This window comes from Bos javanicus, chromosome 29 (genome assembly GCF_032452875.1).
Source record: "Bos javanicus breed banteng chromosome 29, ARS-OSU_banteng_1.0, whole genome shotgun sequence".
Classification (NCBI taxonomy): domain Eukaryota; kingdom Metazoa; phylum Chordata; class Mammalia; order Artiodactyla; family Bovidae; genus Bos; species Bos javanicus.
In genome coordinates this window covers 22716442-22740704 of record NC_083896.1, presented here as the reverse complement: position 1 = coordinate 22740704, position 24263 = coordinate 22716442, and the positions used below count along the sequence as shown (strand labels likewise).

Here is a 24263-nt window from a genome sequence, read left to right as displayed (position 1 = left end):
GAAGATCCCCTGGAGAAGGAAATGGCAACCCACTCCACTACTCTTGCCTGGAAAATCCTATGGACGGAGGAGCCTGGTAGGCTATAATCCATGTGGCTGAGGCTGCAAAGAGTCTGACAAGACTGAGTAACTTCACTTTCACTTTTCTTTCAGGGAATTAGAACCCACATGCTGCCACCAAGACCTGCTGCAACCAAATAAATACATTTTTTAAAAAGGAAAGAAAGAAAGAAGGAGGAGAGAAAAAAGAAAGGAAGGAAAGAAAGAAAACAGTTTTAATTATTAATACATAAAGACAGTTGCTTCTAAATTGGTAACATATCCTTCCACCAGAGGGCAGCATTTGCAAGACATTTAAATGATCTCTCAAAAGCATTTCCTAACACTAAAATATAAACAAATGCAAACTTATAACACTGCTATTGGGTAACCTCTTATGTAATTTTGAAGAATACAAAATTTGATGATGATGATAATTATTTAAACAGTTGCTTATAAAACACTACTTAGTAAAACACAAGCAATAAATTGACTTCTTTAAAATATAAGAAGATAGAACTTTCAGAAAGGAATATATTGCTCTATGTCATTGGACTTTTTTTTCAGTTCATTATTAGCCATGTAACTCAAATATAATACAAAAATTTTAGGGTAGAAGAAATGAAAAAATACTGTTCTACATCAATGAATAAATTAATGAAAAAGTCATAGAATTTTACATGTGGAACGGACGATAGAGATTACGTGCAAGCCTTCATTTTTTACAAATAAGAAATCAGTTTATTAAAACTAAGTAACTGATTCAAAGTTGCAGGGATGATAATCAGCAGAACCAGGATCCAAACACAGTCAGCTGATTTCACATTTTTTATTCTACACCATTGATATTCAAATTATGATCCAGGGGTGCAGCCCTGGAAACTTGTTAGAATTGCTGCACCTTGGTCTCCACTGCAGAACTATTGAGTCAGAATCTGTATTTTAAACAAGGCCTTAAATGGTGAAAAACTACTCTAATCCATGCTGCTTCTTCATCACTGGTCTCATGACTTCAGGCAAATCATTAACTCTCATTTCCCTCCTCAGTAAACTGGAAATAAATTAAAAAAAAAAAAAGAAACTGGGAATGAAATTAGTTTGAAGAATCATTATAAAGAGTAAATGAGATCATGTAAATGAAATGAAAGTCATTCATAAATTATAACACTACACACATTAGTTATAGTCAATGAAACCTCCTTTTATTGATAACAGTGCTTAGAAAAAGGGGACAATTTTCTTAGAAGAATTGTCTAATAATGCAATTCAAAGGCTAAAATTGGATGGAATATTAAGGGTAAGGGAAGGTGTCCAGAGAATGGAAGACTTTTTCAGTATTCCTAAATTAATACCATTTGTATAACTATGAACATTTCCTTGCATAAAATGAAAGCTGGTGATATTAAGATCACAAAGGTACATATTTAATGTTTGGATTTGGGGAGCATGAATGAAGAAAATATGTCATTTTCTTCAGATTAGTAAGTAATATCTGAATATATGTCTCTTATATTGGGTGTAGCTATTAACCTAAGAATAGCCTAAATGGTAGTCTAATACAATTCTTGTAATTTTTCACATACAACATTTTCCCCTTGTTTATGAATTTGCTCAAGATATCCCCTCAGCTGAGATCTAAGTGCCATCATCTTTCCCCACCCAATTTCCTGGACTGTCATCATTTTTATAGGACTAAATTTCTCTTCAAGAAATTTAGACAAGGAAACATCACTTCCTGAACTATTTTCTGTACACTTTCACTTCCAGGCTGGGTTACTTAACTTGTCCAATTTCACCCATAAATGGTTGTAATTGTATTTATGTGTCTATTTCCCATGCAGTTTGTGAGATCTTTCAGGGAACAGTCCCAGAACCTAGTGAAATTTTGAGCACTAATAATTATCTTTAAAATGAATAAATGAATATTAGCAGTAATTCTGATTCAAACACTTACCCTTTCATCAAGAGAATGGAGAAGAAAATCAAATGACAAAGATTTCAATGAGGTGAATGTAATTATTTTACACTACAAGCAATGCTTTTGTGTTGGATGTGTCTCATATATATGACACTCAGCAATCAGGCTTGCCAGTGATTTAGATCTCTAGTCATTTGGGCTGAAACTTAGGCAGGAATTCTTAGAAAAATCATTTTTTATATCACCATCTTAACTTCACAGATATTTATCTGACTTCTGTTTTGTATATAATTTTCTGGAACTTCAAGATCACTGAAATCTCTAAATGAATTCAATTTTATGAATTTGGTCATGAAAGATTTGAAAAACAGATACTTTGAAAAGCACTAGATGAGTTAAGTCCTGATGAGCTGGAAGAAGGTAGCTTGTTTGGAAGAAGGTAGTCTAATGTTTCTCCCCTTCTTTTTATAGTTGATCACCTTTGGGGATGGATACTGTTTTGAGGCATTTCAGAGTTTTAGGAAAATCTTGTTCGGTATACAATAAGTATACTTATTTTGATGTGTGTATATATATATATATGCGCACATCAAAATAAGAGAAAGATGCCCCCAGTATCCTTTTCTTTATTATAATTCTTAATAAAATATAATTTGATAAATGTTAAATTTAATAATAGCAGATGGCTTCAGCTACTTTTGAAATGTTTCCACTATCCATTCAGTACATGCATATTCATTGTATTATTTGGCCTATTTGGGGAATATTCTTACATGATTCTGTATTTAGATCCATATTTCTGAGATTTGGTACCAAAATCCCTAAGAAAAATCTACTCCCCCTGTTGGTTTAAAGGAAATTCAAGGATTTTGACTTTGAGAATATAGTTCAAGGACAATCTGTTTTGTAACTATTTGCTTGAATTACATCTAAGAAGTTTGTGATTCATGTCAAATGCATTAATAATTAACATTAATCTTGCATAGTTTCCTCACTTTGCTTAATGAAATAGATTCATTGGTGCCATACTTACATACCTGAGAGCAAATGTCTTTCATGAATGTCTCTGTAATTCTGCTTTAGAAGAAGATGTTACAAGATAAAAAATTTATATTTGAAAAGATTATAATTAATTTAAAATAAATATTGAAAATATAATCAGCAATAATTTGTTAAAAAGCACAAGGTATAGCCACAAATGTCCTCAATATATTGATATTTTTGTAGTGTGTGTGCTGAAAATTAGTTAAAAGTGAAGAAGCATACAATTCCAAGGAATTTATATTAAACTGCTTGTCTTTTATTTAACCAGGATCACTGAGGAACAACTATTCTTTTTAAAAAAAAAAAAAATATTTCTCTACCCTCTCTCTCCCCCTCTCTCTGCCTTCTTCTGTCTCTATTATTCCTCTTTCTTGCTTCCTCCTTCTCTTTCTTCCTTTCTACCTTTTTTTCCCCCCTCTTACCTATCAGGGGTTAAAACAAAATACATGAACAATATAATTATGCAGTTTGTATACATATAATTTATATTAAAGGGAGCCCAGGTGCCCCAAATTCCACAAACAGAAGTAAAATATGTTGTAATCGTCCTTCCCCGAAACAGTCAGAGTTGGCATCAGCATGCTGGGCAAAATGTAGCAAACTAGAAGTAACTTGTCAATTTTTAATAAAATCCTTCTCCCTTGCAGAGCTAAATGCACCATTCTCCCTGCAAACCCTGGCGATGATGACATCTTCTCACTTGGTTTCCATAGCATCCATTCCTGAATCCCCAGTATGGTCCTTGGTCAGGGCCATCCTTCCAGTTCCCCTAGAAAGTTGGCAACCTGACTAGCCAAAAGAAACCGCCCCTTTTCCGAAGACTTACTCTGTCCGTGGTGCTGAACCATTTTGCCAAGAAGCGCCCAGACGGGCGCTGTCAGCGGTGCTGAAAAAAATCTTCCCTGACGCTGCCCAAATCAGAACAGTGTATCTGTTATTTACTCACGTCCTCAAAGAGCAGCAAGCTTTCTCCATCTTAATTCGACTCTACCGCAGAGCACAGTTTGCGCTGGCGTGATGAGAGGAGATCATGGGCAAGAAGGAAAAACTAACAGCAGCATCGCTCACCTGAGACCTAAGATGCTCCCATGAGTTTCGGAAGTGCTCTGCTCCTTACAGCAAAGGTACCATTTTAAAAAGTACTATTCTTTTGACTTCGTCCTTACACAAGGGTTCTGTGATATTTCCACCCGCGTTAGAGAGGCCGAGGGTTTGTCAGCAACAAGGCTTTTAAAACCGAGGACTTATATTGTTTTCGAGTGGACTGACTTCCAGGACAAGGATTCATCTGCACCCGCTCAAATACCATGGCACTGCGTGCGCCCTTTGCCACCGGATCCTCCCCTTCCAATGAGACTTTCTGATTGTGTCTACCAACTCTCCTATTAGGAAACCCGTGGGTTGCATGCAGCTATTCTGTTGTATTCTCGTTCTCACTCTCCCTCCCCTCTCTCACTCGCACTCTAGCAAGAGGCACACCGATACCATTCTGCTGAGGAGGGAAAAAAAAAAAACCTACAACTACCTTAAGCGATTAAGACAATATGCGCAACTCTCGCCTTTCATAGCGATCTCTATGTAAATCTGGCAAGAGCCGACACCAAGCTTTGCAAGAATGGAGTCGGTAAAACAAAGGATTTTGACCCCAGGAAAAGAGGGGCTAAAGAATTTTGCTGGAAAATCCCTCGGCCAGATCTACAGGTAAGGGAAAGCAAACCTATGTTTGCCTGGGACTCAGCAGGAAAAAAAATCTGCAGAGCTATTTCCTTAAACCCCGGTTGCTTAGAGATTGTAATACGATCAGAAAATCTTTCTTTTTGCTCATTGCTGAAGTGAGGCTGCTCTGGAAACCTACTTATTAATTCAGGAATGTTGCACTAAATTAACCTGTCTGCTGTTTGTGTGTGTGTGTGTGTGATTTTTGCTTTGGTACCTGCAGATTCTTGTCCTTTCCTACTGAGGATTTATCCTTTTTACAATTGAGAAATGACCTGCACCTGTTCAAAGAGCCTTTCTTTTGTTGCTTATAGTGACACCAAATTAAATTCCTTTAATGCAGAAAAAGGAATAAAGAACACACCACCTAAAAAATTAATAAAATTCTGAAGAGTAGTGGCAGAAAGAAAGCTGGGTCTTAGTTTCAAAACCACTTGAGTGGAGAATCCCCCAGTGAAATCTTCCTTCTGTACTGAAGGAATAATCAAAATATATCAATAATTGATAGCAGAAGCAGTTCCTCTTTTTAAATCTGAAACAATGTATGTGCATTTTTAATTATTTGATCTCTCTTAGATGTCTATTTCTTGTGTGGGAAATATCACAGTGCTTTTAAGAAGAGCCATAATAATAATCAGCCAAATGACTTTGGAAGTATTAGAAATGATTTAAAAATTTAAATCCTCTCTGTAGTCACTGTACTATTCTGTAAATTTTATAACTTTAAATCTGTTCAAGAATATGTAACAAATGCACCTTTTATTAATAATAGGAGCAAAATCAAGAAGAAAGGGCAGAAACAAAAGGAGAAACGATTCTAAGAGAGTGCTAATCTTCAAACTTGATAAATTGAAGCCTTTGGAAATGTATAGGAAATGTAAAGAAAATGACCAATGCACGTCCCAGTTTTCCCAATCTCTCCAGCTCTGGTGGGCTTCTTGTAGGCACCATCATGCACCTATGCGGCAGTAAATACTGCAAGGGCCCTGCAGTTCCACAGATGCCCTGGAAAGAGCTATTCTTTCCCAGCCCAACTGCCATCAGTGGGGAGTTCAGGTGCAGAGTTTAACTTTGCATATATGAGCATATGAAGCCAATGTGAAAAAAAATTTCATTAATGAAACTTTACTCTCCCAAAATAAATACATTGCCATATGCTCTAATGCTGGAATTAGACTTTAGGAATAAGTACTAACATAGCTACAGTTAGCTTTATGATCTATTCCCCAGTTTATATTTTGTAGAATTTGCAAGTCTGATTTTTTTTCCTGGTAGCCTCAAATTGCTTAACAGCTGTCTCCTAAGCTAGGTATTCTTGAAATTGATCTATTTTGCTTTCTCCATGTGTATGAAAATGATTCTGTGTGGCAAGATACATGGTGGATTGGAAAATATCTGCAAATTGTAAACGGAGAGGTTCTTTGTTTAAATATCCATCTCAAAGGTTCACGATGTGTTACCCTTCACATTCCTCTTCTTTTTAATAGAAATTTCACGGATATACTGTGGACCAGAACAGCACTCTCAGCTTCTAGTTAAACCATTCCATCACTCTACTTTCCCCTTCCCCCAAGGACAAAGCCCAGAGCGATTGAATCAGAGGGGTGAAATCTTGTGAAACACTAAACAAGTTAAAAAAAAAAAAAAACACAAACAGAAACATAAATCTGGTGTCTTCTACCTTGATGTGGGACATCTTCCTGGAGTTGATTTGGGGGCGCTTTCGTGTATCTGGGAGTCGCATTGTCTTTGGAAATGGGCCCAGGACATTTTTGGTGTTTGTAACTGAGATAGTAATGACGCAAGATTGTGAATAATTAATTATTCATGTTCTGGCAGTAGGAAGCTTTGGTGTCGGCCATATGCGGCGGAGGCCTTTGTTTCAAACTCGAGTAAAAAGAGGGAAAAGAGTAAGCTGTGTCACAGGAGAGTAAACGTTGAACTGGCATCCTGGGGTTAGAGGAACGGGAAGGGAGAGGGCATGACACTCACGGAGCGTTCGCAGACCTCCCCGTGGACACTGGACGGGACAGGCCTTGGTCCCCGGGGGCTCCCGGGCTCAGCCGGGACGGTATCCCGGCGTCCTCCGTCCGGGGGGTTTAACTTAGCAGGAAAGGAAGGGGTACGCGGGTGCAGGAGTGTGCCTGGGCCCGCCGCCGCGGAGCAGCCCTCGGGAGACTGGAGGCTGTATGAAAGCGACTCGGGTAGAGCGCTGCAGTTGGGAGGCGTCTACACAGGTGCTGAGAAGGCACCGTTCGGGTCACTCTTCTTTTCCAAACTGCAGACCCCACAGGAAAGTCAGGCCCAGGCGATGGATGTGAATCAAGGCACTGTGGGGTGAATCCCCGAGGGAAGGGGGATTGGCTGCCAGAGAAGATAAAATATTGAAAGTTGAAGAGATGCGGCCGCAGGGAGGGAGCTTGGGAGTCCCTGAAGTCTGGTGTGACCCCAGCTCCCTAATTCCTGAGGGTGGGGAAGGCGGTCCGGGCCCTCCTCCCCCAGATATGACGGGTTCCGGGAACTGGGAATGGTCCCGGCGTAGGGGGGGTGGGATGGGGTGCCTAACCCCCAGCGTCCTTGCCTCCCCACGCTGTGCCGCGCAGGGTGCTGGAGAAGAAGCAGGACGCCGGGGAGACCATCGAGCTGACGGAGGATGGCAAGCCCCTGGAGGTGCCTGAGAAGAAGGCGCCGCTGTGCGACTGCACGTGCTTTGGCCTGCCGCGTCGCTACATCATCGCCATCATGAGCGGCCTGGGCTTCTGCATCTCCTTCGGCATCCGCTGCAACCTGGGCGTGGCCATCGTGGACATGGTCAACAACAGCACCATCCACCGCGGGGGCAAGGTGATCAAGGAGGTACGCGACGGCTGGCCCGGTGGTGTCGCAGACCCACTTCACCTGTTTGAGCCTCGCTCTCCCCGCCGAATGCGGAGGGCGTAGTTGCCCCTTCAAGGCCCCTCTAGCCCTGCCCTTCTAGATGGGGCCGCGGCAATGTTATCGATCCCTGTTTACGTTGGAGCACGCCGCTTCTGTTCTCTGGGCCTTCTTTTTCTCCCCAGCAAAGTGGAAAATAGTAAAGTGGAAAAAGCTCAATAGCTTTTTGAGGATAGAGATTTCATACAAAGAGTTGATCCTTAATACCGTCCGCAAAATCTAAATCGAACTATTTTTCTTTTACCCGGAGGAATAGAGCAGCAGATCAGTTATTATTTCTCCAACTCCCTACAATTCTCGACCAACATTCTTAATCACCACAATGAAACAAAACCGAAAAACAAATCAAAGCAACTGTGCACACATATGGGCAGTTTTAGCCGAGAGGTCTTTAGGAGCCGCCCTGACTGGCGGACAAAGAAGAGCTTGATAGGCTCAGGGTCACCGGGAATCCAGTCCCGCCCGCCAGTAATCTTACAATGTGCGTTGAGTGGTGCCTAGAGAGAGGGTGGCGGGAGGTCAAAGTCAAGGTCACAGAAAGCCGCGGGTCCGGAGACTTCCTGTAAAGAGACCTGAGAGAATTTAAGTCTGGCAGAGCAAGGGCTGGGGGTTGGGATGATAAATTCGGGATGGGCTGTGGATGGGATACTGTGAGTGCTGATGGGCCCTGGCTTATTCTTGGAGATCCTGCGAAGGGCGTTTGGTTTCAGAATTTTATTCAAAGGGGCAGAAACAGGGTCTCCAGTTTCCCACGCCGAATAAGGACCTTTTCACCTTTCCTTGTGCGGATAGTTAGCCCTGGTTTACTGTAAGGTTCACCTTGGATGGCAAGCCACGCTGGCGAGGGCGGAGTTAGGCTCGGACCTTCAGACACACCCCTCTCCTGCTCTTCAGACTACCCCTGAGCGCCACCTCCGTCTCCACTGATTTCCCCGGTTTCCCTGGGCTTTTCCAAATCTTTCTGGCCCAGGCCCATCCCCACTTTACAGGGACCACCATCCTTCCCACTAGCTCTTCCGACTTCCGCGCGTTTCATCCCAAGCTCCCCACCCCCTCTTCCCTAGCTTTTTCCCAGTTGGGTTCCATTCTCCCAGCGATTCCACCGCTGCAGCCGAATAGGTCGGCCTGGGCTACATGGACCCCCGTCAGATGTCTCTGTCCCCCGCCAGCGAACAGAATCTCCTCGTGGAGAGTCATTTCCCAAATTCAAGCCCTGCCGGGTCGTCGTTCATAGAGGGGATCCGACCTGCCAGACAGTTGTCGGGGAGCAAAATCAAGGCGCCCAGATTCGCTATGAATCCATTTCAAACGAGCACGTTTTTCAGTGAAAAGAGGCGTTTCTTCTCTGTAAGAAGGTATAGATTTAATTTTGTTAGGAAACGAACATTAAGCCATGCCCACGACCAGAAGTCAGGGAGTATCTCGGGCGGTGAGGGCCGTTACGCAGAGAACTACTGATCGTGAATTTCCAGCCCAAAGCCCTGACTAAACGGTCTCCCTCCACTTGTTTCTTTTTTCCCTACTCCATAGAAAGCCAAATTCAACTGGGACCCGGAAACCGTAGGGATGATCCACGGTTCTTTCTTTTGGGGCTATATCATCACACAGATTCCAGGCGGCTACATCGCTTCTCGGCTGGCAGCCAACAGGTAAAGCTCCGGGGCCCGACGGGGGCGCAGAGAGGTGGGATTTATACCCCCCGAGGGGTAGCGGAAGCTGGGGCCGGGGCGAGAGCTCCGCGAGACTGGGTAACTCCCGGACGAGGTCTCCTAGTCCCCTGGAATCCACTATCGGGGCTGGAACATGGTGCCTCCTTCCAGAATAAGGCGCCCTCAAGGATGTGGGTGCAGGTTACCGCCGCCCCCTCCCAGCGCGGGTGTAACCGGCTTCTGGTGAAATGGTCGACGTGCCCCGAGGCCTGGTAGGTGCTGAGGCCTGCCGGGGAGCCGGGCAGCTGAGACAGTGCCGCCCGGTGCACAGAGGGTGGGGGCGTCATTGCGCGCCTCTCCTCTCATCCCTCGGGTACCACGGCTCCGTGTGATGCTGACCTCCTGGCAGGGCGCATCGAAAGCCCGCCCAGATGGTGCTCTGGGTCTGCCGGATTTGTTTCTATGGAGCCAGGCGGGATTTCAGGCGCCCCGGGTGCGATTCCACCTGTTAATGAGCTCGGCGGAGTAGGGGCGGGGTGGGGAAGGCGCTCAGCTGCGTCCAGCGCCCTCCAGCCTGGCTGCGGTGGTGACGGCGGCCGGGGTCCTAGCGCCAGCCCTCAAGAGTGCCCCTGCCGGCACCTGCAGAGGCACCCTGAAATGCGAGGCAAAACGACTGATGGGGTGGGGGTGTCAAGGAGCATAGCCTGGCCCTCCGACGGTGAGAATCAGCTTCATTTGCTTCATTGTGTTCATTATGATAAATAAAACTAAGTACTCCTTAAATCTAAGTGTTAAGCTGAGAAAGAACAGATGCTCCTGCCTTTGCTGGTATTGCTGCATAGCGGTTGGTGGTTTAGTCGCCAAGTCTTGTCGGACTCTTGCAACTCCGTGGGGGATAGCCCGCTAGGCTTCTCCATCCATGGCATTTCCCAGGCAAGAATACTGGAGTGGGTTGCCATGCCCTTCTCCAGGGGATCTTCCCAATCAGGGATCGAATCCGGGTCTCTCATATTGCAGGCAGATTCTTTACCCTCCGAGCCAACAGGGAAGCCCATTCGCTGCATAGAGACCCCAAATAAAGATTTGGGGTCATGTTTCAGAGCCTATACCTAGGACTTCACCTCTCTCTCTCCCCACCAAAGGTTAAGTTTTCCTGGGAAGTAATCTAGAACTGGGCACCTCTCTAGTCTTGATCTCCTCTCTGCTTCCCTACACTGGTCTCGCATCCCTCAGTGACATCTCCCAAGCCCCTTCCCTGGCTTTTGTCACCTACGGTCCCATCCAGGAGAGGTGTTTTCCTGCCCCAAATTTCTCAGTCATCTCCAAGACCTAGGGAGAGATTCTTGGGAATTTATTTTCAGCTTAATGCCCCTAGGGTGAGGATTTTTGTTCTCAAAATGTTAAGAGGAGAGAGCAATAGACTAGAAATAATGCCTCTTGAATACTGTCTTTACCCTAACATTGTGATGGCTAATACTCAGGCTCAACAGGATAAAAAAATATATACTTTTAAAAATGATATGAGTTTAAACTGAAAATTATTAACTTTGTAGAGAACCCTATTTTATGGATGGGATAAATTTTAAAAATTGACATAAGGCAGAAAAATTTAAAGGAATATTTTCTTAAATATCACTGGCAATAAATATGTTACATTTTGACTTTTATATCCCTAATGCAGTGCCAATAATTTTTTCCTAAAAATATTTTCCAAAACAAAATAAATTTCCCAGAAAGATACCCCAAACATACATATGTAAAATATTTTTCACTTCAGTGGAAAGCCATGCATAAATTCACCAAAAAAAAAAAAAAAAAGGAAAGGAAACTCAATAAAAGGTGAAATAAAAATATAATGACTATGCCTTTAAGTTTTTTTTCAGAGTCAAAACCTTCAGCTTGCCAAATGTTAAAATGCTAACATTTTCCTGCCAGGAAAAAACATCAGGATGCTTTAGCTTTCACTCTTTCTAACACTGGGAGGTCAGTAAACAGGTTTTTCTAGGTTTAAAAAAAATGCAAGCTCATTGCTATCACTTGTGTCATGTCTAGTAAAGAAAAGACTGATGCTGACTCAGGTTCTAATTTATTTGAAGATTTTCCTCAAGAGAAAATGTCCTGAAGTTTAGAATTTTTATTTGGATCCAAAACCACAGTATCTTTAAGTAGATATTTAGGAGAGAGGAACAATATTTTCGTATACAATGTTTTGTGTTCTCCAAGGCAGAGAAAACAGTCAAAATTTTTTGTAAAATATTGTGAACAGATAAGAATGTGAACCTGCTCACTTTTTAAGATTTTGATTATCTGCTTTATTTTTAATATTTTTAAAAATATTATTAAAAGCATACAATGAGAAATATACACTGGAAACCTCTTGTGAAAACAGGTTTAAAAACATTTCCTTTTCTGATTATAAAAGTGTTACATATCAAATAGGAAAAGTATACTAAAAAGAAAGGACAATAAAAATCATACATAACTTAATCACCCAGAGACACTTTCATTGACTAGTTGGTAAATGTCCATTACTCCTGTACATGCTACATAGAATTTTATCTTAGAAGACTTTTTTTAACATGAAGTTTTAGAAATTTTTAGAATTGGCTTGAAAGATGTATGTTTCCATTTTCAAAACAGCAAAAGCAGCATACCAAGACCCATTTTCCACCTACAAGCATTGTGCACCCATTCTGCCTTCCCTACAGATCATTTAATAATAGAACAAGCTTTCCCTTGAGTGGGATGCTGGGGACAGAGTCCTTTCCCTCTTGGTGTACAAAAAGCTCTCTTTGGAAGTGTTTGCCATCACTGTTGTGGGTGGAACTGGAGTAGAGGAACTGACGCATGTGGAGACAGCTCCCCTAGAGAGAAGTGCTTCTGGTTACACCTCCTGGCAGATTTCTCAATGAAAAACAAACAGCAATGATTTGGCTTCTCCATTTTATGAATTAAGCAAAAACAGCCCCACTCTTGGTCAGAATACAGATTTCTTGTTTTTTTTTTTTTTTTTTCCTGGTCCAATTCTCAGTTCTTGCTTTTCTGCTCATTGAGAAGAAGAGGTAGGGGAGTTGTGGGGGGAAGGAAACTGAGTCTCCAGGAAAGCTCCTGAATCATTATTTTCTTTACCTTTCCTCAAACAGCTATTGCACAACCTGGACAGAAGAATTTCATCAACTCCCTCTACAGAGGGTTTTAAAGTGGGGAATCAAAGGAAGATTTCTTATAAAATCTGTAATGTTTTTAGATGAGAACATATTTAATACAGTGATTACAAAGTATTGGGGGCAAATTAATTTTGTCTTTAAACAATAAGACCATAGGGCTCATGGTAACTCAGATACTTACAAATGTGAAATTACTAAAAACGATCTTTATCTTGTATTTAGAGAGTGATGAGGAGCGTGGTCAATGACTTAGTGGAAGAAACAACAAAATTTTTGCAAAGGCATAACCAAAGAAGGTCAGATTTATCAAAGAAAGTTTGGTCAACATTATGTTTTTAGTGGATGATGTTGTATTCACAGAGACTATTCTTGCCTCTGTCTAGGTGGAAATATTACTTAAGCTCTATTTAAAAACATTCCCTCTTCTGCTCCTGTCCTCCCGATTTCCCAACTCTGCTTTAATTTTTTATGTAGCACCACTGCCAGCTATCATACCAGTATTTTTCTTAGTGATCTATAACTAAGAAATAACTGCTTTTCTACAATAAAATGTAAGCTCCATGAGTGCAAGTAATTTTGTCATGTATTAACACCACTATATCTCTAGCATCTCAAAGAGTGCCTGGCTTATGATAGATACTTGTTGAGTAAATGAAATAACATCTCAACAAAGTGTTTCACACTTTAACTATAGATTTTAAAGCCAATAGGGTTGTGTTCAGACTCCTGAATGTACTACTTAATAACCGAATGGCATGAAACATTATTTAAACTCTCTGAGCCTCGGTTTGTATTTCTGTAAAAGGAGTTAGTTAAACTATTTACCTGCTGGGACTATCATGATGCCTAAATAAGAGAATATGTGTAAAATTATTAAGCATGCCTGGTACTTAATAATTGTTGACTGTTACTTATTTCTAATAGCATTTTATATTCTGAAAAAAAATGAAAGAAAAAAGCCCTGATCATTCAGTATCACTTGTGTTTAAATTTGCCTTAAGAATTAGTAATGCAAAAAGATTATTTCTCTTGTGGTAAAAAAATAGCTCTTTTCTCATATCAGATTTCTGCCTTTAAAATTATTTTCCCATACATATTATTCATAGTTAAAATTATTGTTTGCTGAAAGTGCCATAAGTCTCATGTAAAGGCTTGTAAACAGCTGTCTTAAAAAACACATTTAGCCAACAGTATAGGGATTATAGAATTTCGGTATATGGAACCTTTGAATTCTAGCCAGGCATTATAAATGTGCTTAGATAAATCCATAAAAGTTTGAGGTTAGACTTCTCTGATAAAAATTAAAGATTATTTCCCATACCCCTATCCTTTATTCAAAGAGAGTTCAGTTCCTAGTGGAACATTTTATCTTTTCAGGTATTCTTGGGTTTCTAACTTGACTTTTGCTAAAGAGAAAACAGTTCTTTATTCAGATAACAAACTGACCATCACATGTATCTGTAGCATATAGTGAACTCCTGGTAACAGAAAGAACAGCAAGTGAAGAAGAACTAAAGAGCCTCTTGATGAAAGTGAAAGAGGAGAGCGAAAAAGTTGGCTTAAAACTCAACATTCAGAAAACTAAGAGCATGGCATCCAGTCCTATCACTTCATGGCAACTAGATAGGGAAACAATGGAAACTGTGAGAGACTTTATTTTGGGGGGCTCCAAAATCACAGCAGATGGTGACTTCAGCCATGAAATTAAAAGACACTTGCTCCTTGGAAGAAAAGCTATGACAGACCTAGACAGCATATTAAAAAGCAGAGACATCACTTTACCGACAAAGGTCCATCTAGTCAAAGCTATGGTCTTTCCAGTAGTCATGTATCAATGTGAGAGTTGGACTATAAAGAAAGCTGAGCACCAAAGAATTAATGCTTTTGAATTATGGTGTTGGAGAAGACTCTTGAAAGTCCTTTGGACTGCAAAGAGATCTAACCAATCCATCCTAAAGGAAATCAGTCCTGAATATTCATTGGAAGGACTGATGCTGAAGCTGAAGCTCCAATACTTTGGCCACCTGATTCAAAGAACTCTCATTTGAAAAGTCCCGGATGCTGGGAAAGATTACAGGCAGGAGGAGAAAGGGATGACAGAGGATGAGATAGTTGGATGCCTTCACCGACGCGATGGACATGAGTTTGAGTACGCTCTGGAAGTTGGTGATGGACAGGGAGGCCTGGCGTGCTGTAGTCCATTGGGTCGCAGAGAGTCAGACACGACTGAGTGACTGAACTGAACTGAGGGTTCAACTCATTTGATCCTCTCATTGGGAAAGGAAATAGAAAATCAGGGAGGTGGTGACTTGTTCAAAGTCACAAAGAGATTGTGACTAAAACTCAGATGTCCAGTAATACATGACTGCAACCTCTCTCTGCATTGAAAGTTGACATCTCTGCCTGATATTATATGGTTTATTGCAATATTCACTTTCAGTAGCAGGTTGAGCCCTCTACTCTCTGAATGAGTGCCTATAATCTATCATACCCTAAATCCAGGACAGAAATCCATGAATTAGAGAGAGAAGCCTTTAGCAAGCCCCAGGGATTCTTAGATTTCTGTGGCAGGAGAAACATACTATATCTGTGTGTGTGTGTACTGGCTCCCAAATGATTTAGCCATAACACAGTGATTCTGTTCTTTTCCCTGCAAAAGGCAAATACGTAATAATGACTTAGACAAATAGTGTGATTTTTCTGGAGGAAAAAGCCATGGTATTTGGAAGTTTTTCTACTGACCCAGCCCTTTGGCAGTTTGAGCTTCTAGAAGATTGTAGAGATTTGAGCATGACTGGGATAGTTTAGACCCTTTGTCTAGAAGAAAGAGGTTCTTGCTTGCAACTCTAATTGATACAGCTCAATTTGTACTACTGCTATAAAGAAGAGAGGATTAATACTTAAAAATTAACAAATTCTAATGTATGGATTATAGAACTGTTTACTAATGTGCATTTACATTTATAAAAGTGGAATTTGATATACTTTAGGTAAATATTCTGGCTTGCCTGATTATGAAAACTCCTTTTGTGAGAATGATTTTCAGAAAGAGGAACAAAGATACTTTAAACACAATGCCTTCATACTTCAAGCCCAGAAATAAATAATGTTACTGGTACTATTCTGTCATTTTCTTTCACAAAAATAAAATAATGAAGATATTTATTATAATAAGCATTGGAAATAGATTCTTAAGTCTCATCACCTAACTCTCTCTGTCTCTCACCTGTCTATCATCTTTTGTTTTCTACACTTACTTAGCCATTGCAACACTGATTGCATGCAGGAGTTTCTTAACTCTTCCAGTGAGAAGCATCTACAAATTCCTTTTGGTGAGAAAATAATTCAGACTGTGACTATAAAGCCTGCTGCAAAATACCACCATCTTGCTATGAGGGAACTGGTTCATAGTGATCCAGTCCTTTAGGGCCAGAGGTGACTATCTCTATTTCAGTCATCTGGCTGCCTATCAAACATCTAGCCATTTCCCCATTGTGGGCTCTATAGGTTTGGTATCTGGGGCAATGCAGAAAAGGCCTTCTTTTCTTCTGACAAAAGAAATACCCTTTCCAGGAGATGAATAGATGTATTGGGGAGGAGGGGTCCCTAAGGGTTTGCACGTGGTTTGCTGACACGGGCTTCTCTCGCCTTCCAGTCTCCTCTCCTCCCGCCCTTACTAGGTCTGGTTTCCACTGCGGCTGCCACATTCTACTACTGCAGTGCAGAAGCAGCCTCTGGGGGGAGGGACATGATTTTGAAGGAGGAGAGTCAGGTGGGCAGCTGGTAGAATGATTCTCCCGCTGCCATATGCCACTGTTGGGGCTGTCTAATTTCTCTGTCATGAGTGATGAAGTCATTTTTACAACATAATGAGGTACCAAGGGACCCAGAGGGCTGGCTTGTGCTTGTGTATTCCTTTTTTAATTTGGGAATGGGAGCATCAGATGTGACAAAGGGAGGCCCCCAAGCCCTGATTTGATTAGATTAAATCCATTAAACAGCCTGGCTCAGTCTATTCCTACAGATCCTCTCCAAGAGGATTAGTGCCCCACCTGGGGTGAGAAACACTAGATCCTTGTTAAGTGACAAGCCCCTTCCCAAATGGAAACTGATTGATTGATTCCAGGAAAATAGATATCATCTGTAGAAATGACAAGTCACCAGTGTTCCTGTCACCTCTTCCAGGAAAATACTTATCAGGTGGGCTTGATATGTGAGGTTGTTTGTGACTATGGGTCATAGAAAAAAAGATGACGACTGGGAATTTCACAGCGAACTCACTCTGGGTCACGCTGAATGTTAATCATCAGGCAGGTTGTGATGCTGGTTTTCAGCAACTGCATTTGCTTTTTCAGATGTTTCTGTATCAGGGATACTGTATGTTTCTCAGTTCTGGTAATCTGTTTGTAATATAGAGCATCCTCTCTCTCTCACTCACACTTACACAGACACACACACACAGACACACACACCTTTCCTCTTTTTTTGTCTTACGGTATGAAGTGATTGTATTCTTTTACATATAATCACTTTAAGAACACTGGAGGGTGTGTGTGTGTGTGTGTGTGTACGTGTGTGTATAACAGAGGAGAAACAAGTAAAATGAGGTTTTAACTTGAAAATAAGCAAATCAAATTCATCTTAATATGTCATTTACTGCAAAGGAAATCATGAGGAAAACAATTTTAAGTAGCTTTCAAGTAGTTCATCATTTTGAAAAGCAATCTTAATAAGCAAATGGCTGTTATTTCATTTCACAGATATTGTAATGATGCTCTTTGATACATTTAGAGCATGAATTAGTTTCTAATCCTGTTCTTCAGGCATAGAAAAGTTAAGATTTTTTTTTTATATTTACTTTTGCATATTTCTTTGTTTTTTCCCTCAACCAAAATTTACACCAGGAGTGGATTTTTTTTAGGTAACACCTTAGTTGCCAACTATAAGGACAAAGGCTTTAAACAGAATAAATATAATTTTAGCTGAAGTCCTCTTACTACTTGGAACTTCAAGTTCATCAATATTTATCTAATTAATGATTACATATATTGACTATTTTTCAGATAAAGCAATATTTTAGTTTAGTTCATTGCTAAAAAATTAGTATAATTTGCTAGAATTTGCATTGATTGCTTGTTTTTATATATAATACTAATATAAATATACTGCCTGATATTACATATACTGATATAAATATTGTCTGATATTATTGATAATGTACATTTACAAGTCAGAAAATTAAGCAAGTTATTTTAAAATTAAAATATGTTTATTTGGGGAAATTTATTTCTACAAAATATTTTTATGTAAAATATAATATTTATTTTTCTTCACATTATTCACCTTTATTTGGAAGAAGCTGTCATCAGACCTTACATGAGTTTCTTAATTGAAATGGATTATAAAGCATAAAACAAAACAAATGGAAAACTCAGGCTATGGATCAGAAATTGGATTAATTTTACAAATGTGTAATTGGTTAATTATATTGAATAATATCTTAAATGTATATTCTATAATCATCAATTCATTAAAATATTATCAGATGAAATACATTAGTATTTACAGTTTACAGTTTAACATTTAACCTATGATGAGACATTGAAAACCCACCTGCAGAAAGCTACAGTGGAATTTCAAAAGACGAAAGTGTTATAAAAATTGAACCTGAAAAATAAATATTTCCTTTGAGCTCCTGAAGTCAAGCAGTAGCATGGCTGTTTAACTCATATGATACTGTAGAGTACAACCTTCTCCTAACCCATAGTTAAAATGAATCCAGAAATCTAGCTCTTATATTAAAATGGGGGAAAATAGAAAGCCAGCTCTATTGCATAGCAACACAGAAGAGACAGTCTAATCATGTAAAGTGGAGAGGGGGTGAATGAATATCAGAAGAGCTTTTCAATCAATGTGAGGTAGATCATTCAGGTATAAAATCTCTTCTTTTCCCTAAACAGTACAAACAGTACATTTGTATTGGGGGTGGGAAGAGAGCAGATATGAAATATAAATTGTCTTCATAATTTTCTTAGTTCTCCATTTCAGGAGGCAGATGCAACTGCAATTAGAATTAAATTAATAAATATGCATATCACTAAACTTTTTATATATCATCATTCTTCCTTACAGCAACTCTATAAGGCAGGCATTCTTATATATTCAAAGACATTGTGTTCCTGATCAGAGAACTGAACAGAATAGCAGAGTAACTTTCCCAAAGATCACTACCTGGTAAAAGGAAGAGAAGTCTTTTGATCAGAGGATAAACTTGAAAAACAGATGATGGTGGGTATTATTTTCAAATGCAGTTGTGTGTCAAAGTCGAGACTAGTGCTAGGGAAATAAAACACACACAAGTGGTAAATGTTTCTTAATACATAATCTATTTATTATTTCTTCAACTTCTTATGTTCATGCTTATATTTGTTTGTTTCGGTAACATCAAGCCAAACAAAAATGATGACTGTTAAGCATAATACAACAAGCACAACTCCATTAAGCACTGGTAAATGGAGAAATTCTTTAGGAGGACAGTATATCACCTCTGAAACATTACCACCTAATTTGATTTTGAAAGTAGAGCTTAAAGAGAGTCATTTCAGAAGCTGATGAAGATGTGCTGAATAGAAAGTGTAATGGCAGTTGATTGTAGTATATCCCACAATGTTGTTTGGAATATTTAAGGATGAGGCCAGACTGGGCCATGCATTTGCTATTTCAAGTGCAGATTTATCCACAGGAATAGTCTCAATTCTATTAGTCCAGAACTACTATCCTACAGTTATTCTAGGGAGTAACTCAGCTTTCTAGGATTATTAGAATACCCAGAACAGTAGTTTGTGCCCATCAAAGACTCAGGAACAAATAAATGGTCAATTGATCTTAAAGGCTATTGGGATAAAGAAGGCTCAAGAAAGAAAGACCTGTTATCACCTACATGTAGGGAAGGGAAGATATCACTTCCCTGGATTTAAAATCTTTATACAAAAGGAGCTGGTGGTTATTTCTTAAGCACATGCCACATGCAAAGTATTCTGCTACCATCTAGGAATTTGAAGAAATAAAAGATCTAGACTGTGTTGTCCAAGAGACACAAATAATATGGAGGATCTTGGGGTAAGTCTTTTGAAAGTGATCTACAGTGCTTTAGAAATATCTCAGAGAGACAGTTGGAAAAGAAAAGTGTGCATGTGTGTGTGTATGGTGGGTAGGTATTGAAGGCAAGTGTGTAGGAGATACCAAGACAACAAACTGATCTGAAGAAGACTGTCAATTTTTGTTTGCTTGTTTCCTGTCAGATATTTTAAATAGACTATTGAGGCACAGATTGACGGACTGATGTATTTCAGTCCATACTGTGTGCCCTCAGAATGAGAGCTAAGATTCAGGCACTTTAAGCTTCTAGAATTTCAGGATGACACAGGACAACTTTGAATCCATGGTCACAGAAATAGCATTATTAATTAGAACAAAAACATTCTGGAGGAAAAAGACAGATAATAACAGTTCTCTGGAGAACTCTGTTGAATGTTAGGGAGTTCCTATATCATGATAGCTGATATTATAAACCACTTACTGTTAACCAGATACTGTCTCCTTTCATAATTGATTCATTTAATCTTCACGATAATCCCTTAAAGTATAAAGATACATTATCTCCATTTAACAAATGGAGAAGGTAAGGCTTAGAGAATTCAAGTAGTAACAACTGCACAAGATCAGATCTAGTAAGAAATTAGAGTTGGAAGTTGAATTCATACAGTGTAACCATAGAATGTGTATTCTTAGCTAATGTTATGTTCTACAGTTTATATGTCCCAAAGGAAAATATGGCAGCCACTCAATCAGTTTGGTTAATGAACTGAAGTGAAAATTGCTGTCATATCCGACTCTTTGCGACCCCATGGACTATAGAGACCATGGAATTCTCTAGGCCAGAATACTGGAGTGGGTACCATTCCCTTCTCCAGGGGTTCTTCCCAACCCAGGGATCAAACCAGGTCTCCTGCACTGCAGGTGATTCTTTACCAGCTGAGCCAAAAGGGAAGCCCAGGAATACTGGAGTAGTAGTCTATCCTTTCTCCAGAGGATCTTCCTGACTCGGGAATTGAACTGGGGACTCCTGCATTGCAGGCGGATTCTTTACCAACTGAGCTTTCAGGGAAGCCCCCAATTTGGTTAATGAGGACAATCAAAACCAGGTCAGAGGACCTTCTCTTTTGGCCTTGACTGAATGATCTACTTATAATCTATATTTTATAAAGGAGATTGTCCTTTTAAGCGGGTGTTTCCACTTCACCCTTGCTGCTCCCCTCTACAATAAAAGGCAAGGCTCTTATTTCAGCTATGACAAGCTCCGTTCTCTCTGGGCCTTTCCCTTGCCCCAGATCTGTCTCGTTTGTGAAGGCTGGAGGGAATATCCAGCATAATACTGCTAAATCAGTTATTCTCATATCAGGAAAAGCAACATCAACACCACCAGGGTACTTGTTAGAAATACAAACTCTCAGGCACCATACCAAGCTAGGAAATCAGAAGTTCTGGCCCAGCCCTCTGTGTTTGAACATGCTCCTTAAGGTGATGTTCATACATGAGGAACTCTGGAAATCATAGTGCTAAACTATGTTACATTCCAGAGCTTTTTTTTTCCATACTCAGTTTTCCTATTTCTTCGACTTCTTTTCTGAAGCTTAGATTTTGTTCATAAAAGGACAAAACCCTCCTCAAATGAGCTCTCTATTTAACTACTTTGAACTACTAGGTATACATTAAATGTTACAAGGATGTAAAACACATCACAGGAAATATGGGTATTGGTTTATAATGACTTTGCATGAATTTTAATCTATAAAAATATTTAATCACTGTGTTGTACACCTGAAGCTAGTATAATGTTGTAAGTCAACTACACAAAATAAATAAGCAGACAAACCATAGGAGGGACGGAATAGAATTCTTCTCTCACTCCCCACTGCTGTGACCACTCATCTTTCAATAACATTTTGGTCTTTCAGAGTTTTTGTTATTTTATCTGCTGCTGCTGGCACTGTTAGGGCTAGTATTCGTTCTGCCCCTATTAAAGTACAATATAGCTTCAGGGTTAAGTATTTAGAATCTACAACCAGACTTGAGTCATTATAAGACACAGTTCTCCACTTAAAGTGTCTATGTGACTTCAGCAACTTATTTAACTCACCGGGACTTGGTTATTTTATCCATGAAATAAGAATGGTAGTAGTAGCCCTCCAATATAGTTTTTAGTTTAAAATGAGAATCTGGAACAGTGACTGGCACACAACTAGCACAATACCATTGGCTGTGATTATTTCTCCCTGACTGACTCACATTTACGGATTTATTTTTATGCACCAGGCACCAGTCTAAGCCTTTTAGGTATATTGTTTCTTTTAGCCTCACAACAATCCTATGAAGCGTGATAGACTAATACAATCATTGACCAACTCCTAACACCTTTTAAATGCTTAGGGTATGTCAGACATTCTTCTGGGTCCTTAACTGGTAATAAATCATAGGTTCTATAAATATCCCTGTTTTATAGATGAGGAATGAAGCATAGACAGTAGAGTACACTGTTCAAGATCACTCAAGTAGTAAGCGACAGGAACGGACTTTGAATCTCAGATGTCTGGCCCTGGTAAACATGATCTAGACCATTGCATTCCTTTTTATAGACAAGAAATCAGAAGCCAAATGAGGTTAAGTAGCTTTCCAGTCACGTAGTTATTAACCAACAGAGCTAGAATCTTATCAAAATTTCTGTACAATATTGATTTCATCTTTTTTCCCTCTCCCACTTTAGTGACTTTGACCGCTTTACTCCCCTGCAAGCCTTCCTCTTATCTGAACTTACATGTATGCTTCTCACCTTCTGACTCCCTGACTTCATCACTTCCTACCCCCTCAATTTCAGTAAGCTTTTCATGTTTACTTAACTTTAGGGGCATAATTGCATTCCCTCTGGGGTCACCCTAAACGCTATCATCTCCAAGATGCCATGGACTTATGATTTCTTCTCTTGCCTTCCCTGTTGTATCTACACCTGCTTAAACCCTCCTTACAATTTCCCCGTTCATCTCACTCCTGATGTTCTCCTACTCATGGGTATCACTGTGTTCAGCCGTTTTCAATTCTGCCTTTGTTTCGGATATGTAATGCAATCTCTTCCATGTTTTGAAACTTTGCTGATTCATTTCCTCTTTGGAATTTCTTCATCCTTTTTCATACTAATCTTCCAAAGCCCAACTTTAAAGGTTCCTCCTGAAGGACTTGTTTCCTTGTCACGCCAGCTGGAATGGACTTTTCCCTCCTTTGCTTTCCATTTGCACTCTGGTTATGGCCTTTAGTGTATGTTGTTTTTGGCTAGTTGTCTTTCTTTTGCTCTTCTACTACACATAGAGCATCCTTGTCTTTTTCTAGGTGCCTAGTTGCATCACGTGGGCTCCCCTGGTGGGTCAGCAGTAAAGAATCTACCTGCCAATGCAGGAGATGCAGATTTGATCCTTGGGTTGGGAAGATTCCCCTGGAGAAGGAAATGGTAATGCACGCCAGTATTCTTGCCTGGGAAATCTCAAGGACAGAGGAGCCGGGTGGGCTGCAGGCCATGGGGTCACAGAGTCAGACATGATTTAGCCACTAAACAGCAATAACAACAAGTTGCATCTTGTAGATAAAAGAGCAGAGATTTACAGATTTCCATGTCAGAGAGTTTGGAATTCAGATATCAGGTCTATTGCTTGCTTTTTGTCTCTTACACAGTCTGTCTCTAGTCTCTGATTTGTAAAATGAAAGTGTAACTCAGAGTTGTTGTGAGGATTAAATGAATTAATGTAGGTGGAGAGAGTATAGCAAGTGCTCTGTAAATTTGGCTCCCGTTTCCTCCTCAACATAGTACCCTAAATATAGTCTCATAGAGGTTTGGAGTGTGAAAGCATAAATCAATGTTGAATGAAGTGGCTGTTTCAATTTTGACTATCTGTAGTACATTAAGAAAAATGTAAAGACCTTCCATATTGGCCAAGAATTTCTATGATCATTATTTTAATTACTTGGATATTGATTTAGATATCATTTTCATAAAATTAGAAAAAACTGGATTCTGAAATGTTTTATGAATTATATTCTTAAGTAGTTGGAAAAAGTCAATCCATTTTTATAATGCAATGACCACTAATAATAAAAAGGATGGCTAAACAAATTAAGAAACTTAAAACTAGGAAGCATTTGGAAATGTCACAGATTATATAATTAGAAACAACTATTCAGGGTAAGAATGGAAAGTAAACATTGAAAGTAATCTACTGACATTTTTAATCTCAGGAATAGTGTGATTTCAAGTAACTTTGTGAAAAATGAGTATTTAAATTTTCAGTTTTAATTCTGAAACACATTACTGACTACATATTATGTGCACAATTAGATGTAAATCCCAGCAACAAAACCCACTGACCTTGGAATTATATGGACTAGATTTGAAACAAGATTCCTCTACTTAGAGCTGCTTAACAACTTGGGCAAGTGATATCACTTACTTCAGGCTTAGTTTCTTCATCTAGAAAATGGGTGTATTAATAATGTCATGTCATTGTGTTGCTAGATTTTTGGTATGTGAAGTATAAGCATGATGTCTTACCAGTTGAATAATCACTTATTAAATTTAGTTCTGACTACAATATGAATTGAGTAACAAATAGTTCATGATTGATTCAGCTTTACTGGCAGATGATTTTGTCCCCCAAGGGATAGTTTGTGATTTCTGGGGACATTTTTGGTTGT

The 24263-nt window shown here is 39.7% G+C and overlaps 1 protein-coding gene across 1 annotated transcript in view; it reads left to right on the top strand.

The window, feature by feature from the left end:
* The first annotated feature begins 3716 nt into the window (after window positions 1-3716).
* SLC17A6 (solute carrier family 17 member 6) overlaps window positions 3717-24263 on the top strand; it is a 41421-nt gene continuing 20874 nt past the window's right edge. Inside the window, exons 1-4 of the mRNA XM_061406197.1 lie at window positions 3717-4125; window positions 4469-4702; window positions 7321-7573; window positions 9182-9300. Coding sequence (XP_061262181.1) covers window positions 4617-4702; window positions 7321-7573; window positions 9182-9300 — 458 coding nt within the window. The 5' untranslated portion in view covers window positions 3717-4125; window positions 4469-4616. The remainder of the gene's footprint in view (window positions 4126-4468; window positions 4703-7320; window positions 7574-9181; window positions 9301-24263) is intronic.